Raw genomic sequence first — 13,667 nt, forward strand, 5'->3', positions numbered from 1 at the left:
GAAGACAGAGTTCCAGCAGAATAACACAATGTATGAACTATTAGGGAATAAGTTAACCAGAACCTTGTAACCCTCAACCACCCTAAGCTGGTAGATTGGTTTGGGGTACCCATAAGGCTCTTTGACCTGAAATATCTCTAGGCCATCCACCAGCTCTTTCCTAACCCAAGATCTCCTTCTACTTTCTAAATTGTCATGATGTAGAGGTATATTTAAGAACAACTGAATGCACTAATGAGTATTTAACGAATGCTTTTTCATTCATTCAAACTCAGTTCCTTGGGAAGGCTCTGGAATCCGCTTTCCCAGAGGTACTCTACTTCAGGCTGGCACCCTTTGCAAATGACTTTCCAGTCAGTAACCTGGCTGGACCATATTAAATATGACCATATTAAATTGACTTTGCCCCCCTCAGAGAAAAGATTCTCAAACTGGAATGCACATACTACTTATCTCATAGTTTTATGAGCAAGGCACTTTGTAAAACCTGTAAGTGCTCTAAAAATGTGAGTTGTCATTATCGTTGTTGTTTGTTGTTGCTGCAGCTGTTATTACAGTTTTGAAACAGCTTTGCTGTTCTTTTCTCTCCTAGAAGACTGCAAACCGAACGGGCAGAATAAGGACTCTTCCATGATGAGGAAAGAAACCAACCTGTGATGTCCAATTCCCAGCCACCCTAGCCCACCACAGGTGTTAGGGGGTTGGGAAGGGTGGGTTGGGAAGTGATGGGAGAGGAGGTGACTATCTGTGTCCTGCAGAGTTCTCTGCCCCATCTTTTAAAAATCAATTTAAGGTTTAAGGAAAAAGTGAAAGAAGAAAAAGTAGATTTTATATTTACTGAAAGCTGGAATCACGATTTTAGTTGTTTTTGTTGATTTAGTTTCACTCCTTCTCTAGCTTCTGATGTTGCACAGCACCATCAGTTTGTTAAAATAATTCAGAGTAGACATTCCAGAACCTCGGTTCCTGGTCGGCATCTTTCTTAAGTCTTGAAGCTCTCACACATACACTACTTCCTTTATTTGCTTTCATTTTTGTTTTCCTCCTCATTCCCTCACACCTCCCATTACTCTGTGTCCGACCTTGTCTCTTTGGAGGGAGCTAGGTCTCAGCACGCTCCTGTAACACGGCAGATGATGGGGGACACTCTGTGAGGGGTCTGGGCCACAGACCCAGTGCACAGGGAGCCGATAGGAATGAGAGGTTGTGTGAAGTTCTTGTTAATCAGGGTTTAAGCTGCCCGCTGGGGCATGAGCCAAATGCTGAGGGCAAAACTAGGTATTTCGGTATCAGCCACACCAATGTTTCAGGAGAATTGCTACCAATGTGGTGATTTGCCCAACGTCATTATCTAGGTGTGAGGTTGGGAAAGAATAGCTTTGGAAGGTGTAACCAAGGGTTTCTCTCTCATAGTAGAAAGAGAGGGGATTTAAATATTGAGGGAAACTGGGGACAAATGGTCTGAGACAGCAGAGCAGGTACAATTAAGGGCATAACACATCACATCCCACCTTCCTACAAATTGAAAGATAGGCAATGGTGGCGGAAACTGCTTAGATGCTCGAGCTACACACAGCTTGCCCCCACCCAGTTGACTAAGATAGTTCTGAATTCTCTTCCTCTGCTTCCACTCCAGAAAAGCCCATACTTAGTGTCTGATATGCAAGAACCCAAAGTTGTAGGAACCCAAAGTTGTAGGAACCCATTTGGGAGAGACACGGAAGCAAATTCAGGATAGGGCAGGGCTCCAGCATGCTGCTAAAGTTTTCATGGGTTTTCCACTGTATCCCTCACCTGCATCAGGTGAAAAACAAACTAAACATAACCACAAGAAGGAAGGAGGAGTCTCTAGTGAAGGCACCTGAGAAAGAGCGGTCAGTACCACTTTAATACCTCCTACGGACAAACATAAGCATTTCCCAGCCAACTTCCATTCTGGCATACATCCATGAGCTTATAGGCCACAGGAGGTACCGCAAGACTACCAAATATGCATGCCGGTCTTGCTTATTACTCCCATGTCCAAACCTGGCTTGACACTCCTCCAAAGCTCAATGTTTGCCAGCCTTACCGTGGATGGGTTATTCCTCCACCCCCTCAGGCAATGGAATAAGAGCATCCTGCTGTATAGGAAGAGAGCCAGTGCATTAGAGGAATAGAAAAGTTAAGCTCTTGAGAATGTGCTGGCTAGAATTGTGGAGGATAGGTGATGGAAGGTCAAGTAGAATAGGAAATGTCCCTGGGGGCCAGTGGGTAATCATAGTGCTAGGAAGAAATTCATTGCCTTGAATTAGGATTTCTTGGGATTGATATTTAGTTAATAAACTAGATGTTTACTAATTTCTTTAATATTAGACTAATTTGGGGGGCTAAGGAATAGAAATGCTATGAAGTTTTTGTTACCAAATTAGACATTAATAATAGCTGCAGCTGGGCACAGAAATGTCCCCTGAATTCTTCCTTTACCTTCCCGTCCCCTACCCAATGAAACTACTACTGTTGGGCTTCATCACACAACTGGAATTTGCAAAGATAAGAAGCGAACTGACTAGTTTGCATCAATGGAATTGCACTGACAGTGTTTCTTATAGGATTACTAAATTTTTTATATATAAAATAAAGATTTTTTAATCAGGAGTTGATAATAGGTACCAGGACATTAGTACAGAGGATTTCATTTTTATTTCTACAGTGTTAAAAGTGCACTTATATGCTGATTTAATTATGTCTTGGAGAAAAAGAAGAGACTGCAAATAGAAGGGAGATTGTTACTTTTTTCTTTAAAAAAAAGGCTTAAGACAGATTTTAAGACTTATAAATGTTTAAGCAATTATAATAAACAAGGCTAGATCCTTTGAAAAAGTTTAGAAAATATTCTTAAAGTAAATTTTTATAGTGTTAATTTTGTAATAATTTATGTTTTACTATATTACAGAGCTAACTGACCAGAATAGTTTCAGAAACAATATGAAACTTAGGAAAGTTTAAGCAATGTTTATATTTTCCAAATGTTCTTTGAATTATGTTTTTAATGTATATTTCTTCAGACTGAAAAGTGTGTACATATCTGTTATTTTTGCACAATTTTTTTTTGTCTTGTTCAGTTTTAGGAGCAGAAGTCTGTTGTGTTGTTTTGTTTTTTTTTTATAATTTATTTTAAGTTGTAAAACTTGCAGGAGTTTTTGTTTTCTTTTAAATCTCAACAACAAAGTAACCCTCTGTGATTAATGGACTGTTGCTTCTTCTGGAGGGAAAGCAAAGGTTGTGTGAGATTCAGTGGCTGCTTCTGAGAAAGAAAGTCTTGACGGTGACTAAAGGAGCAATTAATTACCAGTAGTCTGACCGCGTTTTTTAGCTCTTTCCACATATCTTTTCACTGGGAAGCTGGAATGTCGAGGCTCTCCATCAAATGCTGCTTACATTCACCAACTGGCTCTGAACTAAGTGATGGCATTTCTGGAAAACTGAGCATCCTGAAAACCCGTGGAATTTCTTCCTTCAAACAAATCAATGGTTTACTTCCTACTATGTTAAGATGCTCAGCCTGGAAAAAGAAATGGAAAGAAAACATTTTCTTTTGGGTTCTTAATGGAGTTAAACTGGACCAGTTTATAAAGCATTATTAGTGTAGCATCCATTCAGCCATTATTTTTCCATCAACACTCATCGACTTTCTTCAGCCGGTCCTGTCACTGCGCACCCCAGTCACCTTCACCTCCATTTGCCTGAAGATCTTGTGATTTGTCTCCAGCAATAGAGGCTCTGAAGCTTTGGTCGTTCCACATACGCAATGCATAGACCTGTCAGCCATAAAAAAAAAAAAAAAGCGACTTGGATAACTTGTATGCCTTCTTTTTGTATCAATGTACCAATTGTAAATAATGCTGATCAACCTTTGTAGAGAATAGTTTATACAGCATATTCTATTATTGCTGATTCTCAGTGAACTATTGTTTAAAAAAAGGAAAAAAAAGAAATTTTTCTATTTACACCTTATATTTTGTTATGCTGTTGACCCATGGCACTTTAACAAAACTCTGTGGGTTTTGCATAGCTGGTCAGTCATGGGGTATATTAAATACTGTTGTTGCACAGAAAAGAATTTGCACCTGCTCTATTGTGCTTTCCTACTACAGATTTTAGAACCTTTTCCAGAAGACTTTTGAAGAAAGCATGTCCAATCATTCTTAAAAAAAAAAAAATATATGCCATACTTGTAGAGTGGATTTCTTTTCTATGATCCATATTTTGTAACACTAAGTATTTCCATTCTTTATCCTGCACCTTTATGTATTAGCACTATCAGATAGAATTCATTCCATGCTTGTGATAATTGTAAGCAGAATAAATGTCTAAAGTAGGTGTAAATAGTAAATTCTATGGCTTACAGTTTAAAAAAAAAAAAAAAAAAAAAAAAAAAAAAGGAAAAACAGAACAAACATGTATCTGATTGATACTGTCATGGTTCATCACCGGGCCTGGAGATATTCTCTAGTGAGGGATTGTATTTTTTGTTTTCGGGTTTTGTTTTTTGGGGGGGTTTTTTGGCTTTTTTTTGTAACATGGCTTTGTAAATAAAATAATTTATATGTTTGTAAGAAAAAAAATGTGCTATTGTTATTTATTTTTATATAAATTAGACAAAACTGATGCAGTTGTTCTTCCAAAAAGCCCTTTTTATTAGTCCTTGTAGATTTGGGTTTGTCTTTTCTTTCTCTGTAGTAGCAACCTGCAATTCTGCAAGAAACCAACTAAAAAGACAAAGAGAATGAAGTGTAGCCTTTTCCAAATGGTAAAATTGTCTCTTTCTGACCTCTTTCCCAGCGAAACTAAATCTATTTTTTTAGTATCAAGATCAAGCAAGAGTATATAGATTTCTTCCAAAATTATAAAATCAAGGATTTACGCCTAGAAGGGACCTAACTTCTAGATCTTCTTGATCAGTGCTTTCATTTAAGTGATGAGAAAACTGAGACCAGGGAGATCAAGTTATTTGCCTGAGGTCATACATGTAAAAAGCTGGCATTTGAACCCAGAACCTCTTGACTCTTTCCACTGCCCCACTTTGATGCTTAGCGAAAACTCGTAAATTGTAGCTTATCTAGTAAAAGCTAAAGTCCTAGAATTTCTTTAATCTTCACTCCAAGAGATAGCTAACCCTGAAATTCATCGACTCCAATACTGAATATGCTACAAGAAAGAATCCAAATCAGAAAGAAGGCATTTTAGCCTAGGCCCACCTCTTAAATGGCTTGAAGTAACAATGTCACTCTTGTATCACCTAAAATAGTACAGTTCTGATGTTGAATTCTTTTTTTTTTTTTTTTCTGATTGTGACTTCCTGAGGGGATGGAATGAAAACCCTTTTTTGACTTAGCAGCCAATCTTCATGAGTGGCTGTGAAGCTAATTTTTAACATAAGTCTACATATATCTGCATTACATTTCTTCTTGTTAAATTTAGTCTATTGTTCTAGCTTGTCAATGTCTTTTTGAATCCTGTCATACATCTCTACCTCCCAAGTTTGTGTCACCTGCAGTTTTTATAAGTCGTCTTTGCCTTCATCTCTTCCATGTCTGAAATTAAAATGGTCAACTATGCAGGAATAAGGACAGATTCCCCAAAGCACATATTTCTATCCATTTGTGTCTATCTTGTCCAAAAGAATAATATGAGAGGCTTTGTCATGCCCTTTGCTTAATGTAGGCAAAATATATCCACAGCATTTCCATGGTCTACCAATTTGAGAAATCTGTCAGAAGCAGAAATGAGATTAGGCTGAAATGATTGGTTTTAAAGGAAACTCTGCAGACTCTCAGCACCTTTTTCTCTTTCTACAAAGAGAAACCATCCCTTTATTAATATCTTCTTGAATTTTGCTGAGACTCAAATCAGCTCACTGGCCTTGATAACAAATATCATGGATTCCAGTCTTCCATTGTTAAACAATCAGATAAACATTTGCCCTTCTCCAGTCTTTTGGCATCTCATTCCCCCCCCCAAAAAAAAAAAAAAATCACTGATGACGGTTCACCAATCACATCTATCAGTCAGGCAACATGGATTTGTTGAGCACTTATAATGTGCCACACACTGTGCTAAATTCTAGGAATATAAATGCAAGCAGAGGAAGTTCATCCAAATCAAGTCATTTTTACTTGTCAAGGCCGCAAAATTGCTCTTACCACTTACTTCCTTAGCATGGCTTTAATTCTCTGGTAACCATTTTTATTTTGGCCTAAAGAATGTATGGGTTGTGAAATTATGATTATCGGCAAAATTATGATTATCAGTAGATATTTGATTTGTATACCTAAAGTCACGTAAAAATTTCTCATAATTTCATGTAAAATTGGGGGGTGGGGGGAATTTAAAGTTTAAGAAGCCCTGGTCTAATGGTCATATTCCCTTACTGAGAAAACAAAAATAAAATTGGCATTGAGTAGTTCTCTCTGTAGGCCATTGTTCTTGATCTTGGTTCCCCTCAACCTCAGCAGCTCTCCTCTACCTCTTTTCTCTAATACATATAATTAAGTCTTTTTTTGTTATCCTTAACAGTTATCACCAATCTCAGCTTATTATAAGATCCTTAAATTAATGCATCAATCATTTGCATTCAGCCTCCATTATCTTCCTTCATGTGTTTTTTAAAGTTCAACAATAAATACTTTATACATTCATATCGAGTGCCTTCAGTTTCTTTATTGGTTCTTCATTGGAACACCTTTTCCTACATCTAAAAAGCATTATTCTGGAGTGTCTCCAATCCCTTCTATGCTGACTTCCTTTAGAGAATTTAAATTTGTGAGATCTTCACTCTCTCTCAAAATCTAGACTGCATATCAAAATATACTCTGCTTTCCTTTTCTCCTCTATCATGAATTTAGAAGTAGTCATTTCACCCCCAAAATCACCATCATTTCAAATTTAGTCCCCCATTCCCTTTTCTATTTCCTAAACATTTAGAAGGAAAAAATTAAGACAAACCAAGAATTTAATAGATGCTCTGAATAGATGGTCCAGAATGCTAGAGAAAATTGAAGTCCCTTATCATTAGTCTGTAATTTTCCATGCCAAGCTTTAAGAGATGATTTCTGAATTCATTTCTTCATGTCCAAGTAATATGGTATATTCTTTTCTATCATGTTTCCCTCTTCTCATTCTTGGATTTCTTCATGTGAATGTAATATTTAATACATAGTGCTACTCCACCAGCCCTTTTATCTAATTTGGTCTTTGTTAATAATTTATACCCTTTCATTTCACTAATCATAAGACCCATCTCACTAACTCTTAGTGATATAAGAGGGACTGGGGGTTTGGAATATTACATATATTGTCAGGTATGATTGGAATATTGGTTTTGCTGAATTGCTTTTTTAAAATTTTTGTTTTGAGAAGTGATTCACTTAATTAAGGGAGAGAGAAAAGATAGAAATGCACATAGTGTTTAAAAAAAACCAGCCAAATATAATTTTGATAGTTTTTTAATCTGATGCATGTATGAACAAGTTATCCCCTTGTGCTAAGATCACTAATCCAACATGTTTAATACCAATACTTTCTTTATTGTGAAAGTTAATGTAGAATAGTAAATAGATTCAGGAAGAACTGAGTTCCAGGTTTTATTGCTTGCTGGCTGTGTGACCTTAGGCTAATCACTTAATCTCTCTGTAACCCCAGACAACTCTAAAGTATTGATCTCCATTTGGCAGAGAGAATTTCCTTGAAAAAAGCTCCCTACAAAAAACAAGACAGTCAAAAAAGAAAACTGTAAACATCCAAGGCCATAGGTTTTTAATTACTCTTCTTTTCTTTCTTAGATTTTTGTCTCCAGGTTACAGACTCACTCTCTCCTGCTTTTCTTTTTCCTTCACTGCAATTGCTACTCTCTGATATCTTGCTTAGTAGATATAGGCAGTGGTTTCACTTCCACCCTCCCTTTTCAATTCAAAATCCTCTCAATCGAATTTGCATCATGTGGGCAAATATATGTATATACATATGTGTATGTATGTATGTGTGTGTATATTTATATGTGTGTATAGGTCTATATATGCATATATGTGAATATATAAAATATATGTGTGTATATATATATATTTTAACACCACTCCCCTTGCTGTAAAATGCACATGTTATGTGAGGGAACCTTTTTATGTAATATATAGCATGGATCAGTTTATAAGCTTAGTGGTTAACCCAGTAGAAAATAATTGAGGGATAAACAATGACAGATATTTCTTTCCCCTGAGGAAGGAAGGGATGGTGGGAGGTATAAAGTAGGGGGATCCTAAACAACCAAAGAACAATTCAACAACCATTTATTAAAGTGCCTATTAACCGCAATGACAAACCAAGGCAAAGCAAACACCTGATGCTTTGAGGTGGAACAAGGCTATAATCATCAGTGGGACCAGGAAAGGCTTACTTAAGCACTTGAGCTGAGCCTTAAAGAAAACTAAGGAAGGAATCTAAGCCAGAGACGAGGAGGTTATGCCGTAGAGGCATGGAGGGCAGCCTGGGCAAAGCTGGCCTTGGAGAACAATGGCAAGGCAGCCGGTTGAGTTATTGAGGTGGAGATGAGGGGCAACGAGGTAAAATCAGTGTGTAAGGGTTGGGTAAAGAGCTTTCAAAGCCATACTGATAAGCTTGCATTTTATTCTGAAGGCAAGGAGGAATCACTTTCTAGGAGGGAGAATGATACAGTCAATCATACACTTATGGAAAGATCACTCTGACAGATAACTTTGGTCAGATAGATTGGAAAGATCATAGCATCAAAAAATCTAAAGTTAGAAGAACATTCAAAGTCATTTAGCCTAACTTCATTTCATAGATGAGGAAACTATATGCAAAGAGGTTAAGAGAAAGAATAGAAGCAAGCACATCAATTTGGAAACAATTAGATTAATTCTGTTAAGACGTGACATAATGCAAGAATCCTGGAAACTAAAGGTGAGGAAACACCTAAGACAAATTTCACCTACTGTACTTTGCCATTTTCCCAGCATCTATCCAATCAGCCATTTTGAAAATTTGAGAAGACTTGCCCAGAAACCACAAATAGCCAATATAGTGCTGTCAGTTTGGGAAGAAAAAAACAGTAGGGAAGACTATTTTATTACAAAACATCCATTTTCTTTTCTTTGTTTATAAAAATCAATGTTTTATAGATGCCCTTTGGTTTTATATGAGTCATTTTTTGGTATACCATCCTTTTCTTCCATTTGCTGATCCCTTGACACAAAACAGTCACCAAGCATTTATGAAACACTTCATGCCAGGCATTAAATACAAACACGTTATGCACAAATGAGTCTGATAGAATATATAATTATCTGAAACCATCTTCAAGAAAAAAAGAGCAAAGTACTTTTCCTCATCTGTTCTCTGGGGCTAAGAACAGTCATTACAATCACATAGCATTCAACTTTGTTTTCATTTGCTTTTCATGAGCATTATTGTAGTTATTATGCGTATTGTTTTCTTGGTTCTGGTTACTTCACTGAGTTAACTGATGAATCTTTCTGGGTTTCTTAATTTACATCAGTTCTTAATGAGTGAATCTTTCCATGTTATAGTATCTTAGGATACTATAATATTCTATTACATGAATATGTCATAATTTGTTCATTGCTTCCCTAATCAATGAGCACCTACTTTACTTCCAATTTTTTACTACCACAAAAGAAGTGTTATTATGAATCTGTCACTACATATGAAGTCTTCCTTTTTGTTCTGCCCTCCTTGGGTTATATACCTAACTATGTACCTGGAAATTCTGGGTCTCAGGTTATGCAATCCACAACCACATGAAAGAGTAATTCAAATATCTAAAAGTAAGACAAACACAAAACAACTTTGAGATTTCATCTCACACTTAGAAGTTTGGCAAAGAACAAAGTTGGAAGCAGTCAGTGTTAGCAGGAATGCTGAAAGGCAGTCACGCTAATAGTTAATGGCGCTATGAATGAATCTGACTTTTCTGAAAGATAATTTGGAATGATAGGAGAAAAGCCAGAGGCGCCTTTTACCCACTGATTCCTTGATAGTATTTGAGTAATACTAAAGCATTTTGTGACATATTGTCATGAAAATCTTTCCATAATGAATTAGTGGGAATGTTTCACTCCTTAAAATCTGTTTCTCCTTTAATATAACTAATTACAGAATTTTGGAGATTGAAAGGGCCTTGGGGTCAATTCTACTCATTTTATAAATCAGAAAACCCAGGTCTAGAACAGATTCAATAGTTAGTTGCTGGGACTAGAACTCAGGGGTGTTGACTTCTCTTCAGTGTTCTTTTTCCTCCCCCTCAGCTGGTCTCCTGAAGAAGTAATCTAAACTCCATTTACAGATTCTTTTTTGTAAGCTATTATCGCTAAGTGTTTCTACAAAGACTTTTAAAAATATATTACCTATTACTTGGTTGATTCACTCAAATTTCAGTAACATCTACAATTTCTATGCGTTGACTATTTCTATGCATCCAGTAGAATGTAAGCTCCTTGAGGGCAGAGACTGTTTTGTTTTTGTCTTTGTATCCCCCAGGACCTAGCATAGTGCCTGGCACCTAAAAGGCACTTAATAAATGTTTGTTGAATTGAATTGAATTGAGATTTTTCTTTCCCATTAAGCAACTGCTACTGGCCTATTGGTTAGGTTATTTCCTATTTTTAGATTTCCTTTGGACCTTTTCAAAATAGATATGATGATAGTTCCAGATTTCTAAGAGAGGTTCCCAAAAATATCTTTAGTTAGTTCATTTTTTTATTTTCTGCTTCTCCAGGAAAATTAATGAGATTAAAAATTGAGATGGGGGAAGGCTGAAAGGCTTTACAATCAAGTTAGTCTTAACTTACTCTTAGAACCACAGTAGGAAACTGCCATCTAAATTGGGATTTCAAAGTTTTGGAGAAAGATTCAAAAGTATAAGTACTGCTGTTGTCATCATAATTCCTGGTCTAATCGCCACTCTATTTATTGCCCTACGTGTTTGATTTAACTGCTATCCAGAGGACACATCAGTTCAAAATCAAAGAAATCAAATCAAAAAGCAAATACAGTAACGGTGAGATCCCTGCTCCCCCCCACCTCACCCCCATCCAAATCTGGAATACACTTTCTCACAAGTGACCAAACCAACACTGAGGGGCAAAAGCAGAAAACAACTTGAGCCATTGAGCCTGCAAGAAGGGGCCCACAACAAAAACTGTGTGTCCAGGACAGTGTCCTCTTAGGATGCCTTCATGCTGTAGCTATGAGAATTTCTACCCAAAGGAGGGCTGCAGCCATGGGATGACTCATAAGTATATTTTATAGGGAAAATTTGACCTCAGGGAACTGACTGGGATTTCTAACAGGGCATGGCAAGATGAAACTGCTTGGGACCTCTGCAAAGGGTGGGTCTCAGGGGTTTGACATAACTTGTATTTCAGACTGGATCACTTCCCAAAAAAGTGAAACCATGGAGCTAAACTGATCTCTATGAGTGCCTTCTCCCTGCTTGCCTCAGGGATCAATTCTTAAGTTTCTCTCTATCAAAAACACAATTCAGGACTTCATATATCACAGGTCAGCATAAGAAATTAAATGGGGATTTTGGGGGAGTTTTGCAGAAGCCACAGATGACATGCAAAGATCAACAGATGACACAGAAAATGTTTAGAAATTCAGAAGTGCATTAAATATATGTATAGTAATGTATAACACCAACCTAAATTTTATAATAAGGTACTATCAATACTCCATAAAAGAAAAAATTTTAAAAATCAAACTTCTCTGGCTTGAAGAGAGGGCCAAAAAGCTTCATGTCCACACCCCTAACCCCTGTGATGTGGAAGGAATAACTATAAATCTCTTCCTTCATCACATTGTCCCTATTTAGCAACTCCTGGATCCTAATTTCATAGCTGCTACCATCTATTAAGCCATCTACTGAATTCTGCTTCCCTCTACAGAGGTGCATGCTGGTAAGCCTCTCCATAGTAAGTAACAAGGCCAGACACACACTGTTATAGTCCATAGTTAAGGACATGAACAGCTCACCTAGCCAAGGAGCCAAAGAACACCAGAAGTCCCAGTCTGTGTCTATCTTCTTACTGTTTTCCCTTGATTTTGACCCAGACAGTTGGTTCAAGACAACCAGCTCATTGGTGGAGAAGGAAGAAGGAGGGAACATTCCTCATGACTCTCATTAAATCTCTCTTTGTGAGCACTTTGGGGCCTGCCAAAAAAAATAAAGAACAAAAGCTTCAGAGACTGGTGACATGAGCTCCCCCCCCAAAAAAAATCCAAGATCCCCCTCATACATGCAAATGAAATTAGAAATAAGCAGACAGGGCCCACATTCCTGCCTTTATTATGTCTATTAGCAAGCAGAACATCCCTGATCTCTGTTGAGCTATTTTCTTGATGGCTCAAACCCAGGTGATCTCTTATTTATATGTTTATTCTATTATGCAGAATCCTCTCTGTGTGTCTGCTAAATTTCATTCCTAGCTTTCTAATACTCCACTGAATAGCAAAAATTATTATGCACACACACACACACACACACACACACACACACACACACACACACAGAGTTATCCCGGAAGTCTTTGCTTCCTTTGTACCTTTAGCAAATACAGCAGGATCATGAAGCTGACTTGAAAAATGGAATATGAGTCATCCATCCTAAAAGAGGATTTCCATTTCCTCTCTATCCACCCAACTTCCTAAACTAATTTTTTAATACACCCCATATTCTAAAAAAAAAAAAAAAAAGATGGCTAAGAAATAGACTAGCCGATCAGTGAAACAGATTAGGTACACAGGACAAAATATTGTACAACTATAGCAATTTAGTGTTTGACAAACCCAAAGATACCAACTTTTGGGATAAAAATTCATTATTTTAAAAAAAACTGTTGGGAAAACTGGAAATTAGTATGGCATAAATTAGATATGGACCCACACTTAACACCATATACCAAGATAAGATCAAAATGGGTCCATGATTTAGGCATAAAGAATGAGATCATAAATAGATTAGAGGAACATAGGATAGTTTACCTCTCAGACTTGTGGAGGAGGAATTTATGACCAGAGAACTAGAGATCATTATTGATCTTCACAAAATAGAAGATTTTGATTACATCAAACTAAAAAGCTTTTGTACAAACAAAACTAAAGCAAATAAGATTAGAAGGGAAGTACCAAATTGGGAAAATATTTTTACAGTTAAAGGCTCTGACAAAGGTCTCATTTCCAAAATATATAGAGAACTGAAATCAAACCATTCTCCAATTGATAAATGGTCAAAGGATATGAACAGACAATTTTCATATGAGGAAATCAAAACTATTTCCACTCATATGAAAGAGTGTTCCAAATCACTATTGATCAGAGAAATGCAAATTAAGACAACTCTGAGATACCACTACACACCTGTCAGATTGGCTAAGATGACAGGAACAAATAATGATGAATGTTGGAGGGGCTGTGGGAAAACTGGGACACTGATGCATTGTTGGTGGAGTTGTGAAAGAATCCAGCTATTCTGGAGAGCAATCTGGAACTATGCCCAAAAAGTTATCAAACTGTGCATACCTTTTGATCCAGCAGTGCTACTACTGGGCTTATATCCCAAGGAACTACTAAAGAAGGGAAAAAGACCTGTA

General features: G+C 37.0%; 1 protein-coding gene and 1 long non-coding RNA gene across 11 annotated transcripts in view; one reads left to right on the top strand and one right to left on the bottom strand.

Moving 5' to 3' along the window:
* ATXN7L1 (ataxin 7 like 1) overlaps nucleotides 1–3,977 on the top strand; it is a 241,256-nt gene extending 237,279 nt beyond the window's left edge. For 8 of the 10 annotated variants that reach the window (XM_074268377.1, XM_074268379.1, XM_074268383.1 and 5 more), the window contains one exon: nucleotides 593–3,977. In XM_074268377.1, the coding sequence (XP_074124478.1) occupies nucleotides 593–634 (42 nt within the window). In that variant the 3' untranslated portion in view covers nucleotides 635–3,977. The remainder of the gene's footprint in view (nucleotides 1–592) is intronic. The other 2 variants (XM_074268378.1, XM_074268381.1) reach the window with 1 other exon arrangement.
* LOC141543331 (uncharacterized) overlaps nucleotides 3,132–13,667 on the bottom strand; it is a 38,611-nt gene continuing 28,075 nt past the window's right edge. The window contains exons 3-4 of the long non-coding RNA XR_012482412.1: nucleotides 12,052–12,229; nucleotides 3,132–3,800 (exon numbers count right to left, since the gene is read on the bottom strand). This is a non-coding gene — a long non-coding RNA (uncharacterized LOC141543331). The remainder of the gene's footprint in view (nucleotides 3,801–12,051; nucleotides 12,230–13,667) is intronic.

The sequence above is a fragment of the Sminthopsis crassicaudata genome, chromosome 5, assembly GCF_048593235.1.
Source record: "Sminthopsis crassicaudata isolate SCR6 chromosome 5, ASM4859323v1, whole genome shotgun sequence".
Classification (NCBI taxonomy): domain Eukaryota; kingdom Metazoa; phylum Chordata; class Mammalia; order Dasyuromorphia; family Dasyuridae; genus Sminthopsis; species Sminthopsis crassicaudata.